This window comes from Peromyscus californicus, unplaced genomic scaffold (assembly GCF_007827085.1).
Source record: "Peromyscus californicus insignis strain IS unplaced genomic scaffold, ASM782708v3 Scaffold_9__1_contigs__length_137607984, whole genome shotgun sequence".
In the NCBI taxonomy this organism is placed as follows: domain Eukaryota; kingdom Metazoa; phylum Chordata; class Mammalia; order Rodentia; family Cricetidae; genus Peromyscus; species Peromyscus californicus.
In genome coordinates, this window is record NW_026294617.1 from 108,016,080 (window position 1) to 108,040,452 (window position 24,373).

A 24,373-nucleotide genomic window follows, 5' to 3' on the forward strand; every position below is an offset into this window, starting at 1 on the left:
ATCTGTATGAATTTTTTTTTTTGGAGGGAAGGGGTTGGTTCAGATAGGGTTTCCTCGCACAGCCCTGGCAGTCCTCAAACTCAGATCCACCTGCCTCTGCCTCCCAGGTGCTAGGATTAAAGGTATTTGCAAGAGTGTTGTTTCTAATTGCAGCACATGCATGCAATGCCAATGGAAGCCAGAAGAGGGTGACAGTCACTGGAACCCCAGATGCAGTTAGGAGTTACCAGGAGGGTGCTGGGAACTAAGTAACTCTTCAACAGTAACTGCTCAAAAACCTCCTCTGTAGACATGTTTCAGCACTAGCTAATGAGGTAATGGCTAAATCTGGGTCAAGAGGTGACACAAAAGAAATACGGAAATATAAATGGGATTGATATGGCTCTTGGACCCATGCTAGCTCTCTCAGCATTAAAGAGCCTCAGAAAACTTGTTCAAACCAGCATTAACAATTATCTATTAGTCCTTAACCACTAAACAAATCACAGGTAACAGAACCACAGACCAAGCCTTGACCTTTATTATTTAAAAAAGCTGCATATTTATTTCGCTTTCTGACTCTGTGCTTGTGCCTTCAACACCTTCACAACAATTTTCTGCTCCTCAATAAGGAAAGCCCGCTTGATCCTAGGAAGAAAAACAAACTTCAATTATCATTTAACACAGGAAAGTTATCATTATAAGATGGAGTGAAACAAGAGCCTGTAAAAATGTACCAACATCCACAGCCTGTGAGATTACATGAACCAACATTTACGGATGGCAATTCTCCAATTCTAAGTAGTCTTGCCTGCTTCATGATAACTAAATAAAATAGGTTGTGCTGGCTAGTTTTTTGTCAACTCGAACACAAGCTACTCCTATGGGAAGAGGGAACCTCAATCAAGATAATGTTTGGGGCAGTGCTTTGAGGTGGCAGGCTGAGAAGTCAGAGACAAGCCAGTAAATAGCACTCTTCCATGGCCTCTGCTTCAGCCCCTGCCCCGATTTCCCTCTGCGATGGGACTGCTACCTGGAGTGTATAAGATGAAATAAATCCTCCCCAAGTTGCCTTTGGTCATGGTGTTATCAAGCAATGGAAACCTCACAAAGACAATAAATACCCAAAGATGACAGGACTATCGGTTAAGACAACTTCTTGGAAATATATTTCCTACACCAGGATCCAGGACATGTTTTCCTTAAAAACCAGCTAGCTGCTAAAAACTAGATCTCAGGGGCAAAGAAAGGAGTCAAGGACACCATTTTAGCAGATGGGCTCAAACCTAGATTCTGTAGGCCATGAATCAACTATACCCATCATACAATTCCTCTAGCTCAAAATGCATAACCTTAGCCCCTCACCCCCCCATTACTTCTCAGAGTCTGGACTATCCTTTCTGTATCATTCGGGCTCAGCCTCAAGTGCCACCCCAGTTTCTTCAACTACATGAAATTTATCTTTTAAACCTTATGTAAAGTTCTGTTCGCCTGTTTCACAGAATATTTGCCCTGTGTTTGTATTAATGTACTAGGCCTTACTTCCTAATGAATTACTTCCAAAAACAGGGCAGGTAGATTGTCAAAAAAAAAATTATCTAAACACTTGGCTAGAGCATTTTGTAAAAACTACCCAAATAAACCAGAGTCCAAACTGCATCCACCTCCGAATCCCCTGCTCACCAACTCTCTGTCCTTCCCACAGACACTCTAGGCACTGACCCTTTCTAGTCATCTGAACTTAAACCTGAGTGCTGGTTTCTTCACCAAAAACCAACCCAGAAAACTCATCCAGGTGCATGTGAACGTTAGCCGGTGCCCTGCAACCATCACTCTACACCACCCTTACTCATGATTCTTTGTAACACCCAAAAGATTTAGCCCCCCTCCCTGCCAAACCCTCTCCAAGTCGGCCTTAGGGGGCAAGGCAAGCACATTTCCTCTTCCTTGTAAAACCCCTCATCTTGTTACATGAACAACTTCACCATTTACTCCGCTGGAGTCCGTTTCTGGGTAACTAAATGATTCTCAGCTTTGCTTCAAATTTACCTGTTCCTATATCCTACGACTAAGGTTCCTATACGTTCTAAACAGTCTCCTCCCCAGCAGCCCACTACCAAATACTAATTCACCATTTCTTTCCTGTCTTTTCTCTCAAAACCAAAGCTATGTGAAAGATACCCCCCAAATCCTGACATGATAGAGTATCAGTGATTTGTACAACACCTACCCATTAGCTGTCAAGGGAAGACTTGTTAACGCTGGCACGCAGCACAAGAGAAACAGCGTCTGGCACCTCACTCACCTGTCACGGACACACTTGGCACACATGGACCCACCATAGGCCCTGCTGACATGCTTCTTGGTCTTAGACAACCTCATAAGGACTTTCGGTCTCACAGCACGAACCTGTATAATGAACAGACTGCAATCACCTTGCGATGCTTAAGTAAAAACAGGCATTTCCTAGTAGTAACTGCAAACGGGAGACCAGGCTACAGAGGGAAAAGCCGCCTGCTTTCCGGATTTCAGCCATTTCTCATACTGGGTATTTAAGAAAATGATCTATGTTCTTGGCAGATGTGGATCCCGGGTATTTAACAATTCCCAATCACCTATCTTAGTAATCACCTGCCTTCAGTCAATTCCCCACCGGCGCATTCAACTCTCAAAGGGTACTCACTCCTCGAAGCCTGCCTGGGCACACACCGCATGCCGATTTAGGTGCTTTTCCAACCTTCTTGGTATAAAGGTAAACAATCCTGTTGCCAGGGGTTCGAGACCTAGGAAGGGAGGGTGTGAGCAGCTCAGTGTCAGGAGGTGACAATGTTTTAAAGTATTTTAAATTTGAAAGAAAATACTTACAGCCTAGTCTTGTTAGAGGCTGTGTTGTAGGAAAGCCTACGACGGTATGTCAAACGCTGGACCATTCTGAGTGCCTAAAATTAAAATACAAAAAAAAAAAATCATCTTTTCACTGTAAACATAAATCACATTTCACAGCATCATCACATAATGCATCTTACATACTTACACACATTTATGCATTCTAAAGAATTCCACATTTAAAAACTATTTGCATTTAGAGATAACTGACTGGTAGTAGACTACTGGTAGTCAAGTATGGAACTGGTTAAAATCCTGACCATGGACTCATTCCTCAAGGAGCCTGTTTTGTTTGGTGTCTAGACAAAATACTCACCAGGAGAGCTGGAGAAGCACCCATTTAAAAACCGAGAACAGGTGCGGCCCTCGAGGTGAATCCTCAGCAATGCCAATAGCTGGCAATACAGAGCCAGCTGCCGGCCTTCTAGGACAGTACTTCCCCCTAGTTTATACAGCTACCAACAGGATGAAGACATGAACTGTCTCATCCTCCAGGGTGCTGGCACCTGGTAAGGTATCCGTGTAGGACCTAGATGTTGTCCAAAGCGGCATCCCCGAGACGTAGGTCTATTAACGGGCCCCGTTTTCGTGCTGTTCACAGCATGTAAACAACCCTCCCACCCGCAGCGGCAATGCGTTTGGAACCCAGACCCTGAACTTGCTGGACAAGCGATCTACACACGAGCTTCACACACACACACAGACACACACACACACACACACACACACACACACACACACACACACACACACACACACACGGCCCATGCAACTTGGCTTTCAAGTGAGCTACTCCAACTAACAGAAGACCCTGAACTTGCTGGACAAGCGATCTACACACTAGCTTCACACACACACAGACACACACACACACAGGGCCCATGCAACTTGGCTTTCAAGTGAGCTACTCCAACTAACAGAAGCACAGGCCAGCCAAGCGCAGCCACGCTAACCTGCCTTCCAAACCTTACGCACCCCCACCTTATTTAAAGGGACCCCCAGCTGTCAGGCACCTGAACCCACACCGATGACCGGTGTCAACAACCTAAGCCGCCACTCTCTGATCTGCGTCTCCACCACCAAGGCACACTCCGCCACCATCCCTGCTATCACGTCTCGCTCGCTATTCGCCATCAGGACAGACAGACGTCCACAGCGGGGGCAACCGGAGGCTGCGGTCCCTGCCCGAGGGCTCCACCGTCGCGGTCGCTGCGCGCTTTACTACCACGACCCGAGCCGCTCGCTCTCCGTGTCCGGCGGCCGAGGCGCGCCGAGTCCCGGCTACCCTCCGCTTCGGCAGCGCTGCAGAGACCGGGGGCTTCCCGAAGCGACGAGCCGAGGACCCGGCCGCCACACTCCTCTCCTCGCCCCCTCGCCCTCACGCCAGCCGCAGCACTGTCCCCTAAGACGTCCCGCCCGCCCAGCTCCCCGGATGGCTGCGGATTGTAAACAGAGCAAACGCAGAGCAGAAACAAGCCACCATACCTCTAAGCACCGTCCCCGGAAGAGGAAAAGGAAAGGGCGGGCGAGTTCAAGGGTCAAGTAGGACTGCGCAGGACAGGAAGTATGTCAGAGGCAGGGGGTGGGTGGGTGGGTGGGAAGAGGCGTGTCCGATTGTGCGCCGCCATGTTGTACGGAAGCGGACGCCGGGACCTGTGTAGACGGGACCGCGTGGAGCTTCGGATTTGTAGTGAGGCTTCCGTAGGCGACACGTTCTCTAGCCACGCGCAGGAACGTCACGCGGAAAACTCGGTGGAGCGCCGCTGTGGGAGCAAAAGTCAATGACAGAGGAGCCCTCTCCACGTCACTAAAAGAAAACACGGGTGCTAGGGTGGTTAGACCTGGGTTTAAATGTCTACTGACAGCCCATAAGGTGACCTTGGCCCCTCTTGTTTTCAACCCTTAGGTCATTTAGGCAGAGCGCAAACCTTACAGACTTTGAAACGAGCATTTGCTAATTACTAGCTATCTTGTTTTGGGCGAGTCCCTAAGTCTCTAAAAGGAGAACGTTACTACGCACCCTTGCAGTGCTATGATCAAAGGCATCCTGAAGTTACAGCAATTAACACAGAAGGCTCACAAAGAGCAAGTGCGCTGTAAACGGTGGTTAATTTATTACTGAGCGCAGACAGCTACTTTTTACTTGGGTGAGGCTTTACTTGGATGGTAAAGTTTGGTCTGCGAGACGAAGATGCGGACCAGAGGGGGCCAGCAACCTCCAATTGTCTATGTGAACATTTACATTATGCGTCCTTAGTTTTCATCATATTGTCAAAGGCAATGAACGCTTTCCTTGGGTATTAAAGAAGAGTCCCACATCACTGCCATCTTTGTCAAGACACTAGTAAACCGTTCTGATTATATCCTTCCCCTGGCTCTCAAATAGCTCTCAGGCCTGTCATTTCTGTTCTTCCAACTCTGGAGTCCCTTCTTTCTCTGTGGCAGGCATCAGATAAAGGCCGGTGTAGAAAGACAAGTACAGTTTTTGAATGAATGATTGGATGAATACATTTCCTTAGATCCTATCTCTATTTCTGGAGAGACTTTGCGGGGCAGAATTCCGTGGGAGATGGGCGCTCTTACAACATTATACAGTGCACATCGTTAATACAGTTCTATGCACGCCCCTCCATCCCAGTAGAAAATGGTCTCACTGTTGTGATTTTCCCAGGTTATACTTAACCCTACTGTGTGAGTTTTCTTCTCTTTCAATCTGCATTTGCATTTTTATTGATTAGTCTTGCTTGAAAATCCAGGAATCTTAGTAAGATCCTCAAGAGACCCTCATTTGCTTTTATTAATCCCCTTTGCTTAGGCCTCTGTTCGTCTCGGCACTAATTTCTCTGAATATTATTTTTATAATTTTTGTGAAACTAAAAGGTGAATCTAAAATACTTTTCTGGTTTGGACTGTGGACACTGGAGGTTTAACATTTTTTAATGTAATTTTTAAGGGCTTTTGATAAAAGTTCATTTTAATGGAATCAAATTCAACACTCTTGGAATTTGTGCAGTTTGTGTCTTATTTTTTTAAAAAAAATTCATAACCTCTTTAAAATAGTCACCTATGCTGGGCAGTGGTGTCACGTGCCTTTGATCCCAGTACTCAGGAAGCAAAAGGCAGCCTGGTCTATAGAGCAGAGTTCCAGGAAATCCAGCACTACACAGGGAAACCCTGTCTCAAAGAAAACAAAACAAACAAACAAAAACTCACCTACGTCTTCATCACCATCTCATTTTTGGTTTTGACACCAGTTTGTGTATGACAAGTTAACTTAAACTAAAAACCCACTCCACTTCACATGATTTAGAAATACTGATTGACTATTGTATCTCCGGATAATTTTTTTTTTTTTTTTTTTTTTTTTTTTTGGTTTTTCGAGACAGGGTTTCTCTGTGTAGCTTTGCGCCTTTCCTGGAACTCACTCTGTAGCCCAGGCTGGCCTCGAACTCACAGAGATCCGCCTGGCTCTGCCTCCCGAGTTCTGGGATTAAAGGCATGCGCCACCACCGCCCGGCACCAGAATTTTTTTTTTTTTTTTTTTGGTTTTTCGGGATAATTTTGTTTATACCTTTTTTTTTAAATTATTTTTTGCTAGCATACAAAATAATAGGTCCATTCTGCTATTTCATATGTATGTCACTGTGCCTGGCTAATTTTTGTTCTAACTACCCTCCTTCTTCCTCGCCCAGCTCTTTTTTTTTTTTTTTTTTTTTTTTTGAGGCAGGGTTTCTCTGTGTATCCCTGACTGTCCTGGAACTCACACTGTAGTCCAGGCTGGCCTCGAACTCACAGAGATCCACCTGTCTTTGCCTCCCAAGTGCTGGGATTAAAGGTGTGTGTCACCACCACCCTGCCTGCTCTCCCTCCTCTTGCTGGCCCCTTTCCTACCCCCTTATGCTTTCATCACACACACACACACACACACACACACACACACACACACACACACACACACACACCCTTACATTTAGATTCTGCATATGAGAGAAAACATGCAATATTTTCTTTTCCCCTTATAACCTTTTCCTGCTCCCTCCCTTTAACGCCATATGAGAGAAAACTTATGATATTTGTCTTTCTGAGTCTGGCTTATGTTGCTTAATATAATCTCCAGTTCCACTTTGTCCCTGCAAATACTCTAGCTTTATTCTTCATTACAGTTGAATAAAACGTGTGTGTGTGTGTGTGTGTGTGTGTGTGTGTGTGTGTGTGTGTCTGTATCAATCACATTTTCTTTCTCCAGTCATCTGTTGAGAGGAATTCATGCTGTTTTCATATCTTGGCTGTTGTTCATAGTGTAGCAATAAGCATGTATTTCACCTGTATCTTCAACAATGTAATGCCTCATGGAAGCCAAGTATGGAGCCACATGCCTACAATTATATTATAGCATTTGGCAACCTGAGGCAGGAGGAGCATGAATTTGAGGCCATCCTGAGCTCTCGTTTTAAAATAAAATAAAGCCTATTCACGGATTCATTTAGAGTTCTTTCTATATAGAGTGACTAGGGGTATCATTTTTTCCACCTGAGGTGGTTTGAAGAAAAATGGCCCCCAAAGAGAGTAGCACTATTAGGAGGTGTGGTTTTGTTGGAGTGGGTGTGGCCTTGTTGGAGGAAGTGCGTCACTGTGGAGGCGGGCTTTGAGGTCTCATGTATGCTCAAGGCATGCCCAATGAGACAGACCACTTCCTGTTGCCTGCAAGCAAAGATGTAGAATACTTGGCTACTTCTCCAGCACCATGTCTGCCTGCACGCCACCATGTCACACCATGATGATAATGGACTAAACCTCTGAAAATGTAAGCTACCACAATCAAATGTTTTTTCTTTATAAGAGTTTCCATGGTCATGGTGTCTCTTCACGACAACAGAAACCTTAACTAAGATAACATGTATAACTGTCTCCAGCTTCAATTACTGTATTTTTACAGCCAATATAATATGTAATCTCTGTCTTCAACCAAAGCTACCTACATCTACTGGTCTGTGATCTGGCTTTCTATTTTGTTCCATTGGTCATGATGTCTTTGTTTTATCCATTCCACATTTTATTAACTCTCTATAATTAATAACTTTATTTCAAATGGTACCCTTTAGATTATTAATTCTAGTTTTTTGTTTGTATTTAGAAATGTAATTGGTTGTATATTTACTTTCAGTCATCTTGGTAAATTCCTCTATAACTTCTAATAATTTATACAAAGATTTAAAAACCTTTTTAGGTCCATTTTATTTTAAGGGTATGGGTGTTTAGTCTGCATGTATGTCTGCATTGTCTGCATGTTTGGTTCCCACAAAGGCCAGAAGGTGGTATCAAATCCCCTAGAATGGGAGTCAGGGATGTTGTGAGCCACCATGTGGATGCTGGGAACTGAACCCAGTCCTCTGGAAGAGCAGCAAATGCTCGAAACTGCTAAGCCATCTCTCCAGCCTTGTCTTCTAAGATTCTTTAGAAGCAGTAATTTTAAATGTTTATATGAGTAATAAGTATGTGACTTCATAAAAATTCTCAGATTTAACACACACATCAAGACAATATGATCAACACTCCAAATGTATTCTCTCCCTCTTCCTCCAAGGACAACACAATACTAACTCTAACTCCTTTGTGATTTCTCTTATTTTTGTACTTTATATAGATGACACCTAAATTCTTTTGCTCAACCTAATGCTTGTAAGATTCATCATCATCATCATCACTCGGTTTTTCCAGACAGAGTTTCTCTGTGTAGCCCTGGCTATCCTGGAACTCCCTCCGTAGACCAGGCTGGCCTTGAACTCAGAGATACGCCTGCCTCTGCCTTCCAAGTGCTGGGATTAAAATCGTGTGTCACCACTACCCAGCTTATTTTTTATTCTCATTGCTACACAGACTTCTTCTGAACAGATGTATATAGACCAAGCTGGCCTCTAACTCACAACAATACCTGTCTCTGGTGGAGTAAAAGGCATAGGATATCCATCTGGCCTACACTAATTTTTAAATGAATGACTGGGTTTCGATGGAGTCAATTAAGGCAAGGTGGGAGGGAACCTTTAAAACTGAGTCTTTTATTTGAAACGAGCCTCAGATACAATTTTTTTTTCTGTCATTTCTAAGTAGGACCATGTTTATCTTCATTGAGATAGGGAGATTAGAAGGTCTGAAAACCTGGAGAGCTTTCTTCCTTTTACACCGTTACAGGCCCAGCATCTGTAGCGTACCACAGAGCTGTGCATTTTATTAACTGTGGTTGTTTGTAGGTAACCAATTCTAATACCGCATTGCATTTTATGCATTGAAAACATGAATATATTGGGTATAAACATTTAAAATAAGTCATTAGTTTGATGATCTTGCTTTGACATGTCTTCATTTAAAGACTTACATTGAGCATGTCGATGAAAGAAACCTCAAAGGAAGAAGAGATGCTTTGGTGTGGAGCCGGATATGAGGAGAAGAGATGGTTTGGTGTGGAGCCGGATATGAGGAGAAGAGATGCTTTGGTGTGGAGCCGGATATGAGAAGAGATGGTTTGGTGTGGAGCTGGATATGAGTGCCCATGGCCCAAGAATGTGGATTTAGGTTTCTACAAATGTTCACATTCCATTGAACTAGCAGTTACAAGAGCTTTTGATAGTAACAGAACAAAGAAACCCATAAGACAATTCTCTTTTTAATACATTGGATGGTGCATTGGGCAGGCAGGTTACAGCAGGTCGGAAAGACTTGTAGGCCTCCGATGCTACCTGACAGTATTCTTAGCCCTTTGGGTGGTGGATCCTGGGGGTCTATTTGTACATTCCAGAGGGTTTGCCCAGTGGTCACAAAGATGATAGGTCAGTTACAGAGAAGGGCAATAAATGGCCATTAAGGGGGCTGAAGATGCCCTAAAATAATTCGGGTCTGAATTTGCAGCATTCCAACCGCTCTGAATTATTGAACCTAACCTGTCAATCAGCCCTTGTCACATTTTCTATCAGGTTCTCATTAAAAGAACTTAAATAGCCGGGTTGTAGTGGCACACACCTTTAATCCCAGCACTTAGGAGGCAAAGCCAGGCTGATCTCTGTCAATTCCAGGCCAGCCTGATTTACAGAGCAAGTTCCAGGACAGCCAGGGCCTTTACACAGAGAATATCTGTCTCAAAAAAACAAAAAACAAAAATTGAATTATCAAGAAGAGGCCCAATCTTTGAACCCTAATAGAGACCATTGGTCATCGTATTTCCACCTTGGGCTTTGCTCTTGACCCTTCTCAAGCCCTTCTCTGAAAGTGTTACTATGTCTTCAATGCAATAAGCTGTGTTAGCGTGTACCAGAATTTAGGGATCATTTTCCCTCCAAAGGGTTAAAATACCACAGCATTTAACATCCTAAGTTTTAGAAATAGGAATTTGAGAACAAATTAGATTTTCCTAATAGAAATGTTTCTGAGCCTAAAGCCCTAAAGGGGAGTAAGGAAACCAATTAGCTTTAATTTAAATAATCATGTCTTAAGTAGCAAATGAACCAAGTTCTATTGTCAGAGAACAACTGTATTAAATCCCCCAAAGGTTAGCTTCAAAACAGCATTGGTGCAGTGGTTTCATCTCTTGCTAATGAAATAAGGTTTCTGTTGGTCACTGTAACCTCTGTTTGTTGTCTGGCTGGACACGGTCTCGGAGAGTGGGGGTGGGGGTGGGGTGGCTGGAAGAACAAGGATAGAAGAGTTACTGGAAGCTCACCATCATGTTCCTATTGTTAGTAACTTAAAAAAAAAATAACAGACGACAACGCGGCTAAACTTTTCATTCCTGGAGGAAAACAGTTTAAGAAAACTGTATGTTCATGTTCCAAAGCGTGTGTGCGTGCGTGTGTGTGCGTGTGTGTGTGTGTGTGTGTGTGTGTGTGTGTGTGTGTGTGTGTATGTGTATATACATACAGACTACTGTCTATATTTTTTTCCTCTGCTTTTTATGTAAAGGAAATGGAAGTGTGCTAGTTGAAATCACGTGACTATTTCAAAACCATGTCACAATGCCAAATTTTTGCCCAGGTCTCTAAACCATTGGAAATATATTAAGCAAATGTGTATTACTAAAAAGGCATAAGAGGCATGTACTAAACCCTGGCAGTGGGTTAACGCCAGGGGATTTCTTTCAGCTGGCTTAACATCCTAGAGAGAGCAGGAATTTAGCCAAGAGTTGGAAGCGGACCGTGGAAGGCTTCAACGTATGTGCTCAGTGGCTTTGACTGTGTTTTTCTCATGCTGTTTCTTTTGATTTCGACCTCTTCATGTACTGCCTCTGTGTCCTTGGGAAAGCAAGTTAACCTCACAGATTGTCTCCGTATCTGTTATATGGAAACTATTATATTGTGGACATCCTGTGAGAACGAGAGGTGCAGCACAGACTGAGGCTGGCACATAGTAGGTGCTCTATGAATTCTGGTCTTAGCCTTGTTTTCTAGAAAGGGATTATTGCTTTCTGGTCTCTCTGACTGCCCAGCTTCACATTCCATGATCATATTTTGTTACAGATATTTCTGTTTCATTTCCTTGTGGCATTTTTGAAGCATCTAAAGGAAGCACCATAGAATTTATCAAGTTAGAAAACAGCGGAGTCGCAGAAATGGTAAGCAAGGGAGAAAGGTGTTGATGGATCAGAGCCTTGGTTTTCTGAGGTTACGTTTCTCCTGGAAACATAGACACTGCTTTTGGAAAAAACAAGACCTGTGTCTTTGCCTAATTGTTTTTTTTTTTTTTTTTAATGGAAAGCAAGGTAGTTGTTTTCATGGGAAAGACTTGTGAGACGATGCTGGAGAAGATGCTTATGCATTTATTTCCACTGTTGCTTGCCCAACAGTCATACTATTTTGTTACAAAGGGCAAATAATTTTGCAGGATGCTCCTCCACCCCCACATTAAGAAGTACATAATATCATGTTTGTGTTGAAACTTTTTCTTCCGAAATGTCATAACCTCATCCAAGAGAGAATTAAAATCCTGTTATTTTAATTTACATCTAGCCACAAGATAAGTAAAGTTATCATTGCAATTCTAATTAAATGGGATGATTGACTAAGGTAGCACATCAAAGAAGAGAAGTGAATATGATAAGTGGGAGACTTATTAATTAGTCTGTGTGGAAGAAATTCCAGGGATGTCAAGCTGAGCCTGCTGCAAGGAGAAAAAAAGCAGACGAGAAAACGCTCATTTCTTTGAAGTTAGCAACTGAGATAGTGATGGAGGTAATTGCGTCTGACTGGATCCAATAATGAAGAGCTGTAAATCAGAGCTCAGAATCGGAGGAAAGATTCAAGTAACGAATGTGGCTGTCCCCCCTGCTGCGAAGAAACAGAATGTGGAGCGCACTAATTGACCCAGCCTATTTCCCAGTAGTTCTCTGTTATTATTTATTAATTTTTAATTTCTGAATTATTTACGTCCTGGGAAATTATTCCTGACAGCCTGTTAGGCGTGCCAAAGTTAATGGAGGATGAAAGGATGGGTACCAGAATTAGCAGGGATAGAGTCACATGCTACTGGATTTAATGATTTTGGAAAGAAAAATTGATTTCACACAGTGTGTCACTTTATACTACTTTAGGGATGCACCAGCTATTTGATTAATTGAGGAATAACCGATTCAAAGTATATTTGAAGTGTAAATGAGTCACAGCACTCAGCTGTTTACTTTCCCCCTTTCCGAGAGTTCTGGATTTTCTTGAAGCTGAAGATTCAATGCTGATGAAGAGACGTTTGCACATACACACACACACACACACACACACACACACACACACACACACACACACACACACCTGTGCGATTCCTGTTCACCTCAGAGGGAAGCTCTTGATACCCAAGAGCAGGTGCTTTCCCCTTTATTCCTTCCCCCCTGTCCCCGCAGTGACTTCTTTATTCCAGCCCACGGAGGGCACCAAGGCTGGGACCCACCTTCTTCAGAACGTTTCTCACCTGCTGGCGGGGCAGCTGAGAGAATCAGTGCTTGCTGATGAAGAGGAGAGACAGGAAGAAACAACTTACATGGACAAGAGAGCAGGATCAGGAAAAGAAGTGTGACAGAAGCCTGAGTCCTAGGTCTTTTGTGACCACACTTTCTGGCCTTTCTCACAGTCTCCATGTGTCCACAGTACGATCTCCATGTACCTTTTTCTTAGTCCTGTCATGCATCTCCTCAGGTCAGGTGTTTCTTCTCCACAGCATCCTACACAAGAGCATCTTCTGGAGCTCATGCTCACTCCTAGGTCAGGGACAGTGGGTGTGGAGCGGGCCTGAGGTTCTGAATCTCCCGTCAGATCCTAAGGGAGCCCAGGCTGCTGCTCCTCGCTGTTTTGTGTGGCAATGTCATACAAAACTGTTTCCCCCAAACAGTTTTTAACTACGTGACTGTCATTCAGAAACCTTAGGTGACCTCCAAAACTTAGAATTAACCACAGATTCCTATTAGCCAGGTATATTAGTTTCTTTCTTTGTTTTGAGGACAAATACTTGACAGGCGATTTAAGGAAGGAAGAATTTGTTCCGACTCACAGTTCAGTGTCCTGCTTGATTCTGTCAACTTGACACAAGCCTAGACATTTGGAAAGAGTCCATCTTAATTTAGAAAATGCCTCCTAATTTATAAAAGGTCTGTAGGCAAGCCTATGAGGCATCTTTTTAATTAATTGGTGATTGATATGAGAGGTCCCAGCCCATTGTGGGTAGGGACATGCCTGGACAGATGGCCCTGGGGCATGTAAAAAAGCAGGCTGAGCAAGCCATGAGGAGCAAGCCAGTAAGCAACACTCCTCCATGGCCTCTGCATCAGCTCCTGCCTTCAGGTTCCTGTCTTGAGTTCCTGGCCTGACTTCCCTGGATGATGTACTATAAAAATGAAATAAACTATTTGTGTCCCAAGTTGCTTTTGATCAGGGTGTTTTATCACAGTAATAGAAACCCTAAGACAGAGGGTGTGGTTCATCATGGTGTAAAGTCACAGTGGCAGGAGCTTGAGGCAGCTGGTCACTTCGCATCCTCAACCAGGAAGTGCTGTGGAATAATCCTCTCGTATACTGTAAAGATTTGTCACTTGAATTGGGTTAATAAAACACTTATTGGCCAGTGGCCAGGCAGGAAGTATACATGGGGTGACCAAGCTAAGGATGACAGGAAGGAGAAGGGTGGAGTCAGAGAGTCGATGGCAAATGTAGAGAAGCAAGATGAGAAAGTTGTACTGAGAAAGGGAACCAAGCCATGTGACTAAACATAGATAAGAATTATGGGTTAATTTGGTGTAAGAGTGAGCTAGTAACAAGCCTGAGCTATTGGCTGAGCATTTACAATTAAAATAAATTTCAGAGTAATTGTTTGGAAATAAGCAGGTGGGAGAGAAATGTCTGACTACAAGGAAGCAGAGGGAGAGGAATGCTGGTGCTCAGGTGCTTCTTTCTTTCTTTCTTTCTTTCTTTCTTTCTTTCTTTCTTTCTTTCTTTCTTTTATTCTTTTTCAAATCCCAGTCCATGACATGGTACTGCTCACATTTCCAGTGGGTCTCTCCATCTTAATGAACTCAATCTAGATATTTCCTCACAGACATGGCCAGAGGGATCGTCTTTCCAGTGATTCTAGACCTGTTTATATTGACCATCATCTCTGGCATTCAAGGTCTCTTTTCAAAAATATTTTTTTATTACACGTGTTTATTTAGTGTAGAGGTCAGGGTATATGTTTTTGGAATCAGTTATTTCTTTGCATGTGGGTCCTGGGGATTGAACTCGGGTCATCAGGCTTGGCAGCAAGTGCCTTGACCCGAGCCATCCCACCAGCACTAGACACTATTAGTAGGATCTCACCGTCTTCCTGAGCATGCCCTGTGCTTCCATCCTTCCCCTTCCTGCTGTGCTTGATACTATTTGTTGTCAGTGATGTATCTGAGCCTGGGAAGTGCACCAGCCCCTCAAGGCCTATTTTCAGTGCTCCGTCATCAGAGCTGGTGACTCTCACTCATTAGGACTCGGCTTTTCTAAGGTTTCTCTTACACTTGTTTGGCCTACTTTCGTTTTCTTTTCTTTTCTATTTTTTGAGACAACCTCACTTTGAGACCCAGGCAGACCTGGCACTCACTTTTCAGCCTGGACTAGCCTTGAATTCATGGCATCCCTCCTGCCTTACCCTCCCAAGTACTGCAGGTGTCTGCTGTCAAATCCAGCTCGGTTTACCTATTTTTTTTGCCATATGGTATCTTCGATCTTACGTTATCGTTATTAATGCTCAGATGTCCCCCATTTACGGATAGAATGGGCGTGTTCTGAAGGAGTAGAGAGACTACTATGTATTTTATCTTTCCCAAGTGCAATGCAGAGCAGAGTTTGTATTTAAGGGAAAATTGAGTTTAAACTGAATGTATAGGAGTCTTTCTCGTAGGGCTTGCAGATCTGTAGCATTTCTGAAGTCCTTATGAGCTCAGACTCTAACTTCTTCAAACTTTAATCTATTCAGTTCTTTATTTGGACACCTATTCATAGCACTTGAGGTTTTGTTTGTCTGTGTATTTTTAATCAGGGCAGTGCCAGGGGCTGATAATACACAAGACAACAACAACCTTGGCTCTCCAAGCTGGTAATTCCCTGTGCTTTCATCCCCACCCACTACTTTAGTGTCTCCTAACTCCAATGCAGGAGCCCACAACTGACTCAGTTTCCCAGTTTGAATCTGAAGTCTATACTGAGTCAATAGAGTTCAAGCTTGCTTGCTCCAGAGCTGTGAGAAAGTCCTGATTATCCCACAGAGCCTCCTTGAAGGGCTGTGAGAAAGTCCTGATTAGCCCACAGGAAGGAACATACTATCTAGCTAGGCACAGGCTACTGATGCCAACCGGAGGTACATCAAGATAGAAAATGAGGGCTGGAGAGATGGCTCAGTGGTTAAGAGCACTGGCTGCTCTTCCAGAGGTCCTGAGTTCAATTCCCAGCAGCCACATGGTGGCTCACAACCATCTGTAATGAGATCTGGTGCCCTCTTCTGACCTGCAGGGATTCATGCAAGCAGAGCACTGTATACATAATAAATAAATAAATCTTTAAAAAAAAAAAGATAGAAAATGAAACTGCCTGCTCCTTGATGCAAGGACGGGGTAGACAGTGGTTGAATGCCTGTGCTGTGCATTGTTCTACCTCAGTTCTTCAAAACTGTATATAAGCTGGCTGTGAAATAAACTCGGGACTGTCCGGCATTGACCGGCAGACCTCTCGACTCTCTTCTGTCTTCTTCATTGTCTCTTCAATCCGCACGCCTCTACCTAGCTACCCAGCTGACTGTCGGCAGGCTCTGACACTCCAACTCCAAATAAAAATTACCTAAGTAATAATTTATTCATGTTTTTACTTTTTGCTTTTTAAAACAGGGCTTCACTCTATAGCCCTAACTGGTCTATATAGTAGGAACTCACTATGTAGACCAGGCTGGCCTTGAACTCACAGAGATCCTCAAGCTTCTGCCTCCTGGGTATTGGGATTAACATGCACCACCACTCCCAGTTTATTAACTTAAAAAAAAAAATTGAAAACCAGAGCTGGGTGCGCCACGCCTTTGATCCTAGCACGTGGATCTCTGTGAATTTGAGGCCAGCCTGGTCTACATAGTGAGTTCCAGGACAGCCAGGGATATGTAGAGAAACCCTGTGTAAAATAAATAAATAAACAAACAAACAAACAAATAAATAAAAATAATAAAGCAAACTAGTCTTGTTAATGCTTTGTGCGGCTCCAGACCCAACCTCCACTCCCTCAGCCTGGCTGCAGGCTCTCAGGGGGCTTTCTGCTCTGTCTGGCTTTGAGTCCATCATTCTCCTGTCCAAAAAAAGTGAGGAATCCTTAAAGCTTTGACCATTGGCTACAATTTTCCTACCCCAAGTTCTTTCCATTCCTCCTGGAGTTGACAGCCAGTGCCAGCTTTTTGTTGTTGTTTTTTTCTAAATGTTCTTTCCAGTCCCAATTTTCAGCCTTACCTATTATACCCTACCAAACGTAAGGGGGGAAAACGACATTTTTAAACACTTCTAATTTTAGATTTACCGTAAGTGCTCAATCAAAGCCAGACCAAAACAAACACAGAGTAGTTGTGTCACGTGACAGACAGGAGGTATAACCAACCCGACCCAGAGGAAGAAGAATGTGTTGTGGTTCCTCAGCAGCAGGCAGCAGAAGGCAACTTTGCATAAGGAATGAAGGGGAACAGTGTGGGGCTGCTTGGCGGACAGGTAACAGAATTCAGTGGAGACTCAGGAAAGAAGCCAAGGATGGTCCCCAGGAGAGGCCCTTCCCAGCAGGTGCTGGTAGACCTGCCGCCCACAGGAGACTGGCTCATGAGTGGAGTAAAGCAAAGAGGAAGGAAACTGGAGCTGAGCACTTCTCCTTGAAGAGCCTAACCCTGGTTCCCTTAATGCACAGAGTTGTCTTAGTTGTGGTTCTTATTATTTTGGGTGGGGGCTGGTGATGAGGGAAGGGGAGGATCTCACTGTGTAGCTCAGGCTAGCCTGGAACAAACCACATCATCCACAACTGGAAGCAATCGTAATGCCTCAATCTCCCAGAGTGGATGGTTCTTAAACTGTGCCTTTTGTCTTCAGTTGACACTTCCTACCAGAAGGCAGAACACTCTGACATGGGAGGTAGAAGTGGCAGTAGGTGCCCAGCAGAGGTTTGCTCACTCCCACAGAATGCATCAGATGTGAGCAAAGCAGACGGCACTCTATCATGGTGTAGCTGAAGTTTTCTCCAATCCTGCCTGGCCCACAGTCAGGACAAATCTCACACCCGCCAGTCCCACAGCCGCTCAGACCCAACTGAGTAAACACACAGAGACTTATATTGCTTACAAACTGTATGGCCGTGGCAGGCTTCTTGTTATCTAGTTCTTCTATCTTAAATTAACCCATTTCTGTTAGTCTATACTTTGCCACATGGCTTGTGGCTTACCGGTATCTCACATGTTGGTACTCATGGCAGCGGCTGGCAGCATCTTCTGACTCAGCCTTCCTGTTCCCAGAATTCGCCTCTCTCCTTGTCCTGCCTATACTTCCTGCCTTGTCCTGCCTATACTTCCTGCCTGGCTACTGGCCAATCAGCATTTTATTTATACAGAGCGATATCCACAGCACTAAGAATAGCACTCTTAGGAAAAGGTGTTATGCTACCTAAAAAGCCAGACCCATGTAGCAGATGAAGAGGAAAGTATAAAACTCTTTGGGTAGGATATTTTAGTGGCTATGTTTATGTCAGCATAAAATAGAGGAATAACTGGAACTATTAGTTATAAGGGAATATTATGTAGAAACAGGCAATGGAATAAAATGGAAAGTCCAGATCTGTGTAATGGAGCTTGATAGATGGTAAATAAACAAAGTAGTAAGAAATGCTTTGTTTGATATATGATATTGGGACAACTAACTCATTACCCATCTCCTACACGAAGATGGAATCCAAATGAATGAAAAACGTGAATGAGAGAAGGAAAGACTCAGAGCCAGTTGAAAAAAATAATGAATATCTTTGTGAAGTTTAAGCCACACATCACAAACGGTGAGTGAAAAATCTTACAATTTATCTATATTAGTATTGAGGTTCTTTGTTCAGCAAAGGATACTAGAAACTTAAACAGAGCAGAAGACAGTTGCTAACTAACAGGATAACACTCAAGTCAGGGTTTTGTCCAGCAGAAACAAAATGATTCCCATAATAGCATTTTCTGTCAGTCACATTGAAAGATAAAAAACAAGTGAAATTAGTAACACATTTTACCCATATATCTAAAATGGTGCAATTTCACATAACTGCAAAATAACATTTTTGTTGAAATATTCTATACTTTTGTAATAAGCATCCAAAGTCTCACTCTTATAGCTCATCTCATTTCGAACAGATTTTAATTGGAAATACATGATATGTATATTTCATTAAAGGTGAATTTAATGCCCAAGTACTTCCACTCTTATTCATTTTGCTATTTACTTATTTGTTTATTTATCAGGACAAGCTCTCAAGTGTCCTAGGCTAACTTTGAACTCCTATGTGGCAGAGAAGGACCTTGTACTTCTAATCCTTATGTGCTCTACCAACTAAGCTTTATCCCAAGTCCCCCCCCCCCACTTTAAAACTTTCCAATTAGCTGTGTGAAATTAAAAAAAGAAAAATCCCGTTACCATTTGCATCCATGTTGACAAATGTCATTCATTTTTAGAAGGACTAATAAGAGCTTGTAGCAAAAGCATTTAGTTTAGAAATGACATTAATCCAAATTAAGTCAGTTTACCAACTAGCAGCCAACGTAACATGAACTTCAGAGGATGTTTGGCATTATCTCAAAAGCAATTATATCTAACAATACTAACAAAGTGTTCTTCCAGTTTTGTATACATTTTTTCAGTCAGATTATATAACCATATTTGATCATAACTCAAGGCTTCTGTAATTCAACTCATGTTAAAATGTGTGATGTTATTATTAGCTTGCATTATGAATAATTTCAGTTTTGATGTAAATTGTTACCTTCTGGTTAAGTCACAGGTTAGTTGTCATTTCTTTTGGAGTTTTAGATTTAAGCGATTGAGGCTGTTAATATGTAGTATCTGTGAGAAATATCAACACTGTCTTTGATTACTAACTATTTAGCATACATCTATTCCATTTCAGGACAGGACTGAGTTGGAGTTAATAGTACTCAACTCCTTTACAACTGTATTGTGAGCACTGAGGAAGAATACAAGAGCACTAAGTGCCATTTCTTTAACAGTTCTCTACCTTTCAAATGCTTTGACAAGATTTATTCTTATTTTTTTTGTTTGTGTCCATGTGAGTGTATGTAACATATCTGTGGGTGCCCATGGAGGCCCGAAGAAGGTAAGTGGAATTACAGGTGGTTGTGGGACTCCTGACCTGGGTGCTTGGGACTAAACTTGAGTCATCTAGAAGAGCAGCAAGTAATTATTACCCCTGAGACATCTCTCCAGCTGCCTTAAAGAAATGTAGTGTCTATCAGTAAGACTTTTCATAGAATATGGTTTATAAACAGGATAAATATGCTAAGTGAGCACTGTCCCACTGAAGTATTCCATTGTTCTCTGGATGGCAACTGTTTTTAAAGTCAGAAAACAAAACAAACAAAAACATGAGGTTGAGATGGCTCAGTCGGTCAAGTGCTGGCTGCAGAAACATCAGGACCCGGGTTCGATCCCCAGGACTGGGTTACAGATGCATGCCACCAGGCCTGGCTTTTACATAGGTATTGGAGACCTGAACTCGGGCCCTCACGCTTGGGCAGCCATCACTTGACCCTCTGCACCATCTCCCCACCCGTGGACAAGCTTTGGATGGCTTGGTTGGAAACCACTTATTGTTCATAAAATGCCCTCTCAAGGACTTTTCTCATAATTTCCTGGCAATATTTCCATCATAAATACTTTCTGTTATGTTCTCTGTCTAAAACTGACCCCTCCTCCGACCATCTCCCTTCGTCTCCCCTCTCCTCTCCTGTTCCATTTCCTCACTCCCTCTTTTACATTTCACTCCAAGTGGTATCTCTGTTAGATGGTGATAATTGTACCTGTGTATCATATTAGCCAGAGGAGCCACTAAGAAAACTACACGAAGAAATATAGTGTAAAATATGAGGAAATACAACGAAACTCCCAACAAGTGTTTAAGTGACTCAGGGGAAGGAAGGTATGCTGTGACTTTTCCTGGGTGGACTGTGTCTAGTCACCCCAGGTACGGAAGACGATGACAGACCCAAAGAATTCTTCCATTCAAGTCTACTTTGGTGAAGCAGTGCTGTTACTGGAGTTCTATAGAGAAGCGTGAGCGTGCTCAGTTACAGGCACATGGATGAGCTGGGCACCTGCAACCCTGGGCACCTCAACATGGATGATGATTTACAAAAGCTACATCATCCCCTGTGCAGCTGGCAGGCAGCCATGCCACTGGGGGGGGGGGTGGTCTTCCCGAGTCTTGGTGTCTCTAAGGAGTCTTGTGAGCCTTTTTGAGCCTCCCTCTCCCCAAAGAGAAGACAGCCATAGGACAGCAAGGAAGGGGAGACGGGAATAGGAACAGAGCGGACAGTTAACAGTAGACCGAAGCTTAGCGGAGATGGGCAGAGGGAATCAATCTTCAGTTGAAGTTTAAATAGGTGTCATTCCCACTCACGCTGTTTGGCCTACTTTGACTCCTATTGCTGTGATAAAGACCATGGCCAAAAGCAACTTGGGAAGGAAAGTTTGTTTCATCTTACCCTTTGGTGAGGGAATTCAGGGTGGGACCCTGAATGCAGGAACTGGAGCAGAGGCCATGAAGGAGCGCTGCTTTCTGACTTCCTCCCTGTGAACTCCTCAGCTTGGTTGTTTTGTTCAAGCCAGGACCAGCTGCCCAGGGCTGCCTTCACTTACAATAGGCTCCCATAGCCATCATTAACTAAAAATACGCTCCCACGGGCTGGCCTACAGGCCAATCTGACTGAGGCATCTTCTCAAGTGAGGTTCCTTCTCCTCAGATGACATTGTCAAACTGACCGAAAACTAACCGGCACAATAGTCAAACATATATATGTCATAGTACAACCTAAGTACATAGAAAAACATCAAACGGAATCAAGCCCGTTGACACTGGCTACACTGATCACGTGTTTATGAATATTATGAGAAATCAGACTTTCACCATAGCAAAATAATAGTTTTTACATGGTAAAACAGAATGAGTTATATATTTACCCAAATGTTGCTTTAGTTTTAAGTTAAACTAAGATTTTGATTTATTCATCTTGGTAGCCACACTTCAAGTTGTCGATAGCCACAAAGCGAGCCCATTTGTAGAGCTGCTGTATAGCAAAAGCAACCACAATTTGGAAAAAACAAAAAAAAGAAGAAAGAAAGAAGAGAGTTCTGGCATTGAGATACCTGTGCCTTTAATTACGGCACCTGGGAGGGAGAGGCAGGCAGATCTCTGGGAGTTTGAGTCCAGCCTGGTCTATGAGTTCCAGGCCAGGGCTGCCTTGTGAGACCTTGCCCATAAATAAATAAATAAATAAATAAATAAATAAATAAATAAATAAATAAATAAATAAACAAATAGAGTAAGATCAAAAGCAGCTAATTCAAAAATATGGGCTCACCAGTACTTCCAAAGCTAAATGAAAATTTACATGGCCTCTTTAAGCTTTCACACAGAAGGAATACGAGTCAATACAACTCACATTTCCTTGCTCAAATTAGTGTCTCTTCAAGGGTAGAATGTGCAGCTTTATGATGAGCTAAGGAACAGGGGCCAGTCCTGTCTTCTCCAGAGGCCATAGCAATATTTTAGGTTATATTTGTGAAGTTTGGAAGTAATCTAACTGCTGTCTCTCCTCAGGTAGATGTTGTTTTTATTTGTTCTCAGTGTATGTACCAATTATTGAAAGTTCAATCCATGACTCACTAACCTGAGGCTCTGACATTTGTTATCACAAGTAATACATCCATCCTCGAGGTGGATGCAGTGCTCTTTGTATTCCTTATTCTGGAGTGAGGGTACCACTGTGTGCCAAAGCTAGAATTTGAACATGTCGTTTTTAACGTGGCATATTGTCTGGCTTTTTTGACATAATTGTCCTTTTCATGGGGAAACTTGTTGTTGGAGACTTCTTCGTTGTTATGTTTCATTTTCAATGCTAGAGACTGGGTCTAGGGTCTCACACACGCTGGGCTAGCACTCTGCCACTAAGGTACATCCCGAGCCCTGGAAACAACAACGTGGACTAATCTATTTCTTCATATGTGTTGCTTGTGTGTGAAAGTCGGGACAACTTGGGAGAGTGTTCACTCTTTCTACCACATGGGTCTCAGGGATCAAATTCAGGTCATCAGACTTGGCAAGTGCCTTTACCTGCTGAACAAGCAGGTGGTTCTGGAGGCAACTTTGAAAGATGTTCATTGAAAGATAGGAAGAAGAAGAAGAAGAAGAAGAAGAAGAAGAAGAAGAAGAAGAAGAAGAAGAAGAAGAAGAAGAAGAAGAAGAAGAAGAAGAAGAAGAAAAAGAAGAAGAAAGAGATCTAGTGAGAAATGAGGGAGGGAGGAAAGGGGAGAGAGGAGAGGAGGGAGGGAGAGAAAGAGAGAGAGGGAGGGATAGAAGAAGGGAGAGGGAGGGAGGGTGTGGGCGAGCTAGCATGCTGTAGGAGAAATGAATGCTGGACTGAGTACCTCATGAGTCTTGTAATCCCACACCGCCCAGGCTGTCATTGACCCACTGGTTTTGAATCTCTGGCTGGTGGCTGAACACAGTCACTGGGCGTGTGATTCATGTATCCTGTAGAGTCAGCCTTTTCCCACACAGGGTTGAAAGCAGAAACAAACTGCTCAATAAACCATGTTTCCTCATTCTTATTTATCTATTTATTTTTCGTTTTGGCGGAAGGATAGCCTCATCGGCAACTACCGCTGCTTGTTTTGTTTTATTATGCTTTTTTCTTTGTGTGTGTGTGTGTGTGGGGGGGGGGGGGGGGGCGTGGCTCAACAATGTGGTCTAGGCTTGTCTTAAACTCACTGTGTAGGCCCAGCTGGCCGCAACTCGAAATCCTTCAGACACACCCTTGTGCGTGCTGGGACTGACCACAGGAAGTGCCACCACATCTAGTCTGCAATGTCTCTATTCTCTCATCTCATATATTTGATAGTCTGACTGAATCTGGAGGTTTTTTTTGGACTTCTATCTCCTTTGTCTTTCTGCCGTTGAGAAATCTGAAGGCGTTCTGATTCCTATGTAACTGTTTTTTCCCTTGGGATTTCCACGGACCCTCCGTGTTTTGCCACCTCAGTGATGTCCTTGAAGTTGTTTTCTGGGGGCACTTGGTGGCTCCCTCCCGTCTGGCAACTCCTCTTTTCCACTTGCGGAGCTTTGGTTGACTTGCTCACTGATGATTTTCCCACAGTTTTCTGTGTGTTCCTGCGGGAGTGCCCGCTCAAATGGTGGGCCTGTGTGTCTTCTCCACTTATTTCCCTCAAATAGTCCCTTCCGTTTTCCTTCATCCTTTTTTTTTTTTTGACAGTACTTTTAGACCTTTTTTGAACTTTACCTTCCAATTCCTCTGTTGAGTTTTTTTTTGTTTGTTTGGTTTTTTTGGTTTTTCGAGACAGGGTTTCTCTGTGTAGCTTTGTGCCTTTCCTGGAACTCACTTAGTAGTCCAGGCTGGCCTCGAACTCACAGAGATTCCCCTGGCTCTGCCTCCTGAGTGCTGGGATTAAAGGCGTGTGCCACCACCGCCCGGCTCTGTTGAGTTTTTAACTCCAGTTTTTTCTTTCCTTTACACTTTCAAGAATTCTTTTTATTATCTAAATTTTCTGTTTTGTGTAGTATCTGCTTTCTGATTTGTCCGAGGACAATAACAACAGCCTGTTGAAGCTTTATATATATATAGTTTTTGTTTGTTTATTTGTTTTTCAAGACAAGGTTTCTTTGTGTAACCCTGGCTGTCCCAGAACTCTGTAGACCAGGGTGGCCTTGAAGTCATAGAGACC

At 43.2% G+C, this 24,373-nt stretch overlaps 1 protein-coding gene across 1 annotated transcript; it reads right to left on the minus strand.

Annotated features, from left to right (window-relative positions):
- Positions 1 to 498: 498 nt before the first annotated feature.
- Positions 499 to 4,392, minus strand: Rpl34 (ribosomal protein L34). Its single transcript, XM_052731051.1, has 5 exons — positions 4,351 to 4,392; positions 2,845 to 2,918; positions 2,663 to 2,762; positions 2,285 to 2,388; positions 499 to 627 (listed from the first exon to the last, which is right to left on the minus strand). The coding sequence occupies exons 2-5, from the start codon at positions 2,907 to 2,909 to the stop codon at positions 543 to 545; spliced, it is 354 nt and encodes a 117-aa protein (XP_052587011.1). The 5' UTR covers positions 2,910 to 2,918; positions 4,351 to 4,392; the 3' UTR covers positions 499 to 542.
- Between the last annotated feature and the right edge of the window lie 19,981 nt (positions 4,393 to 24,373).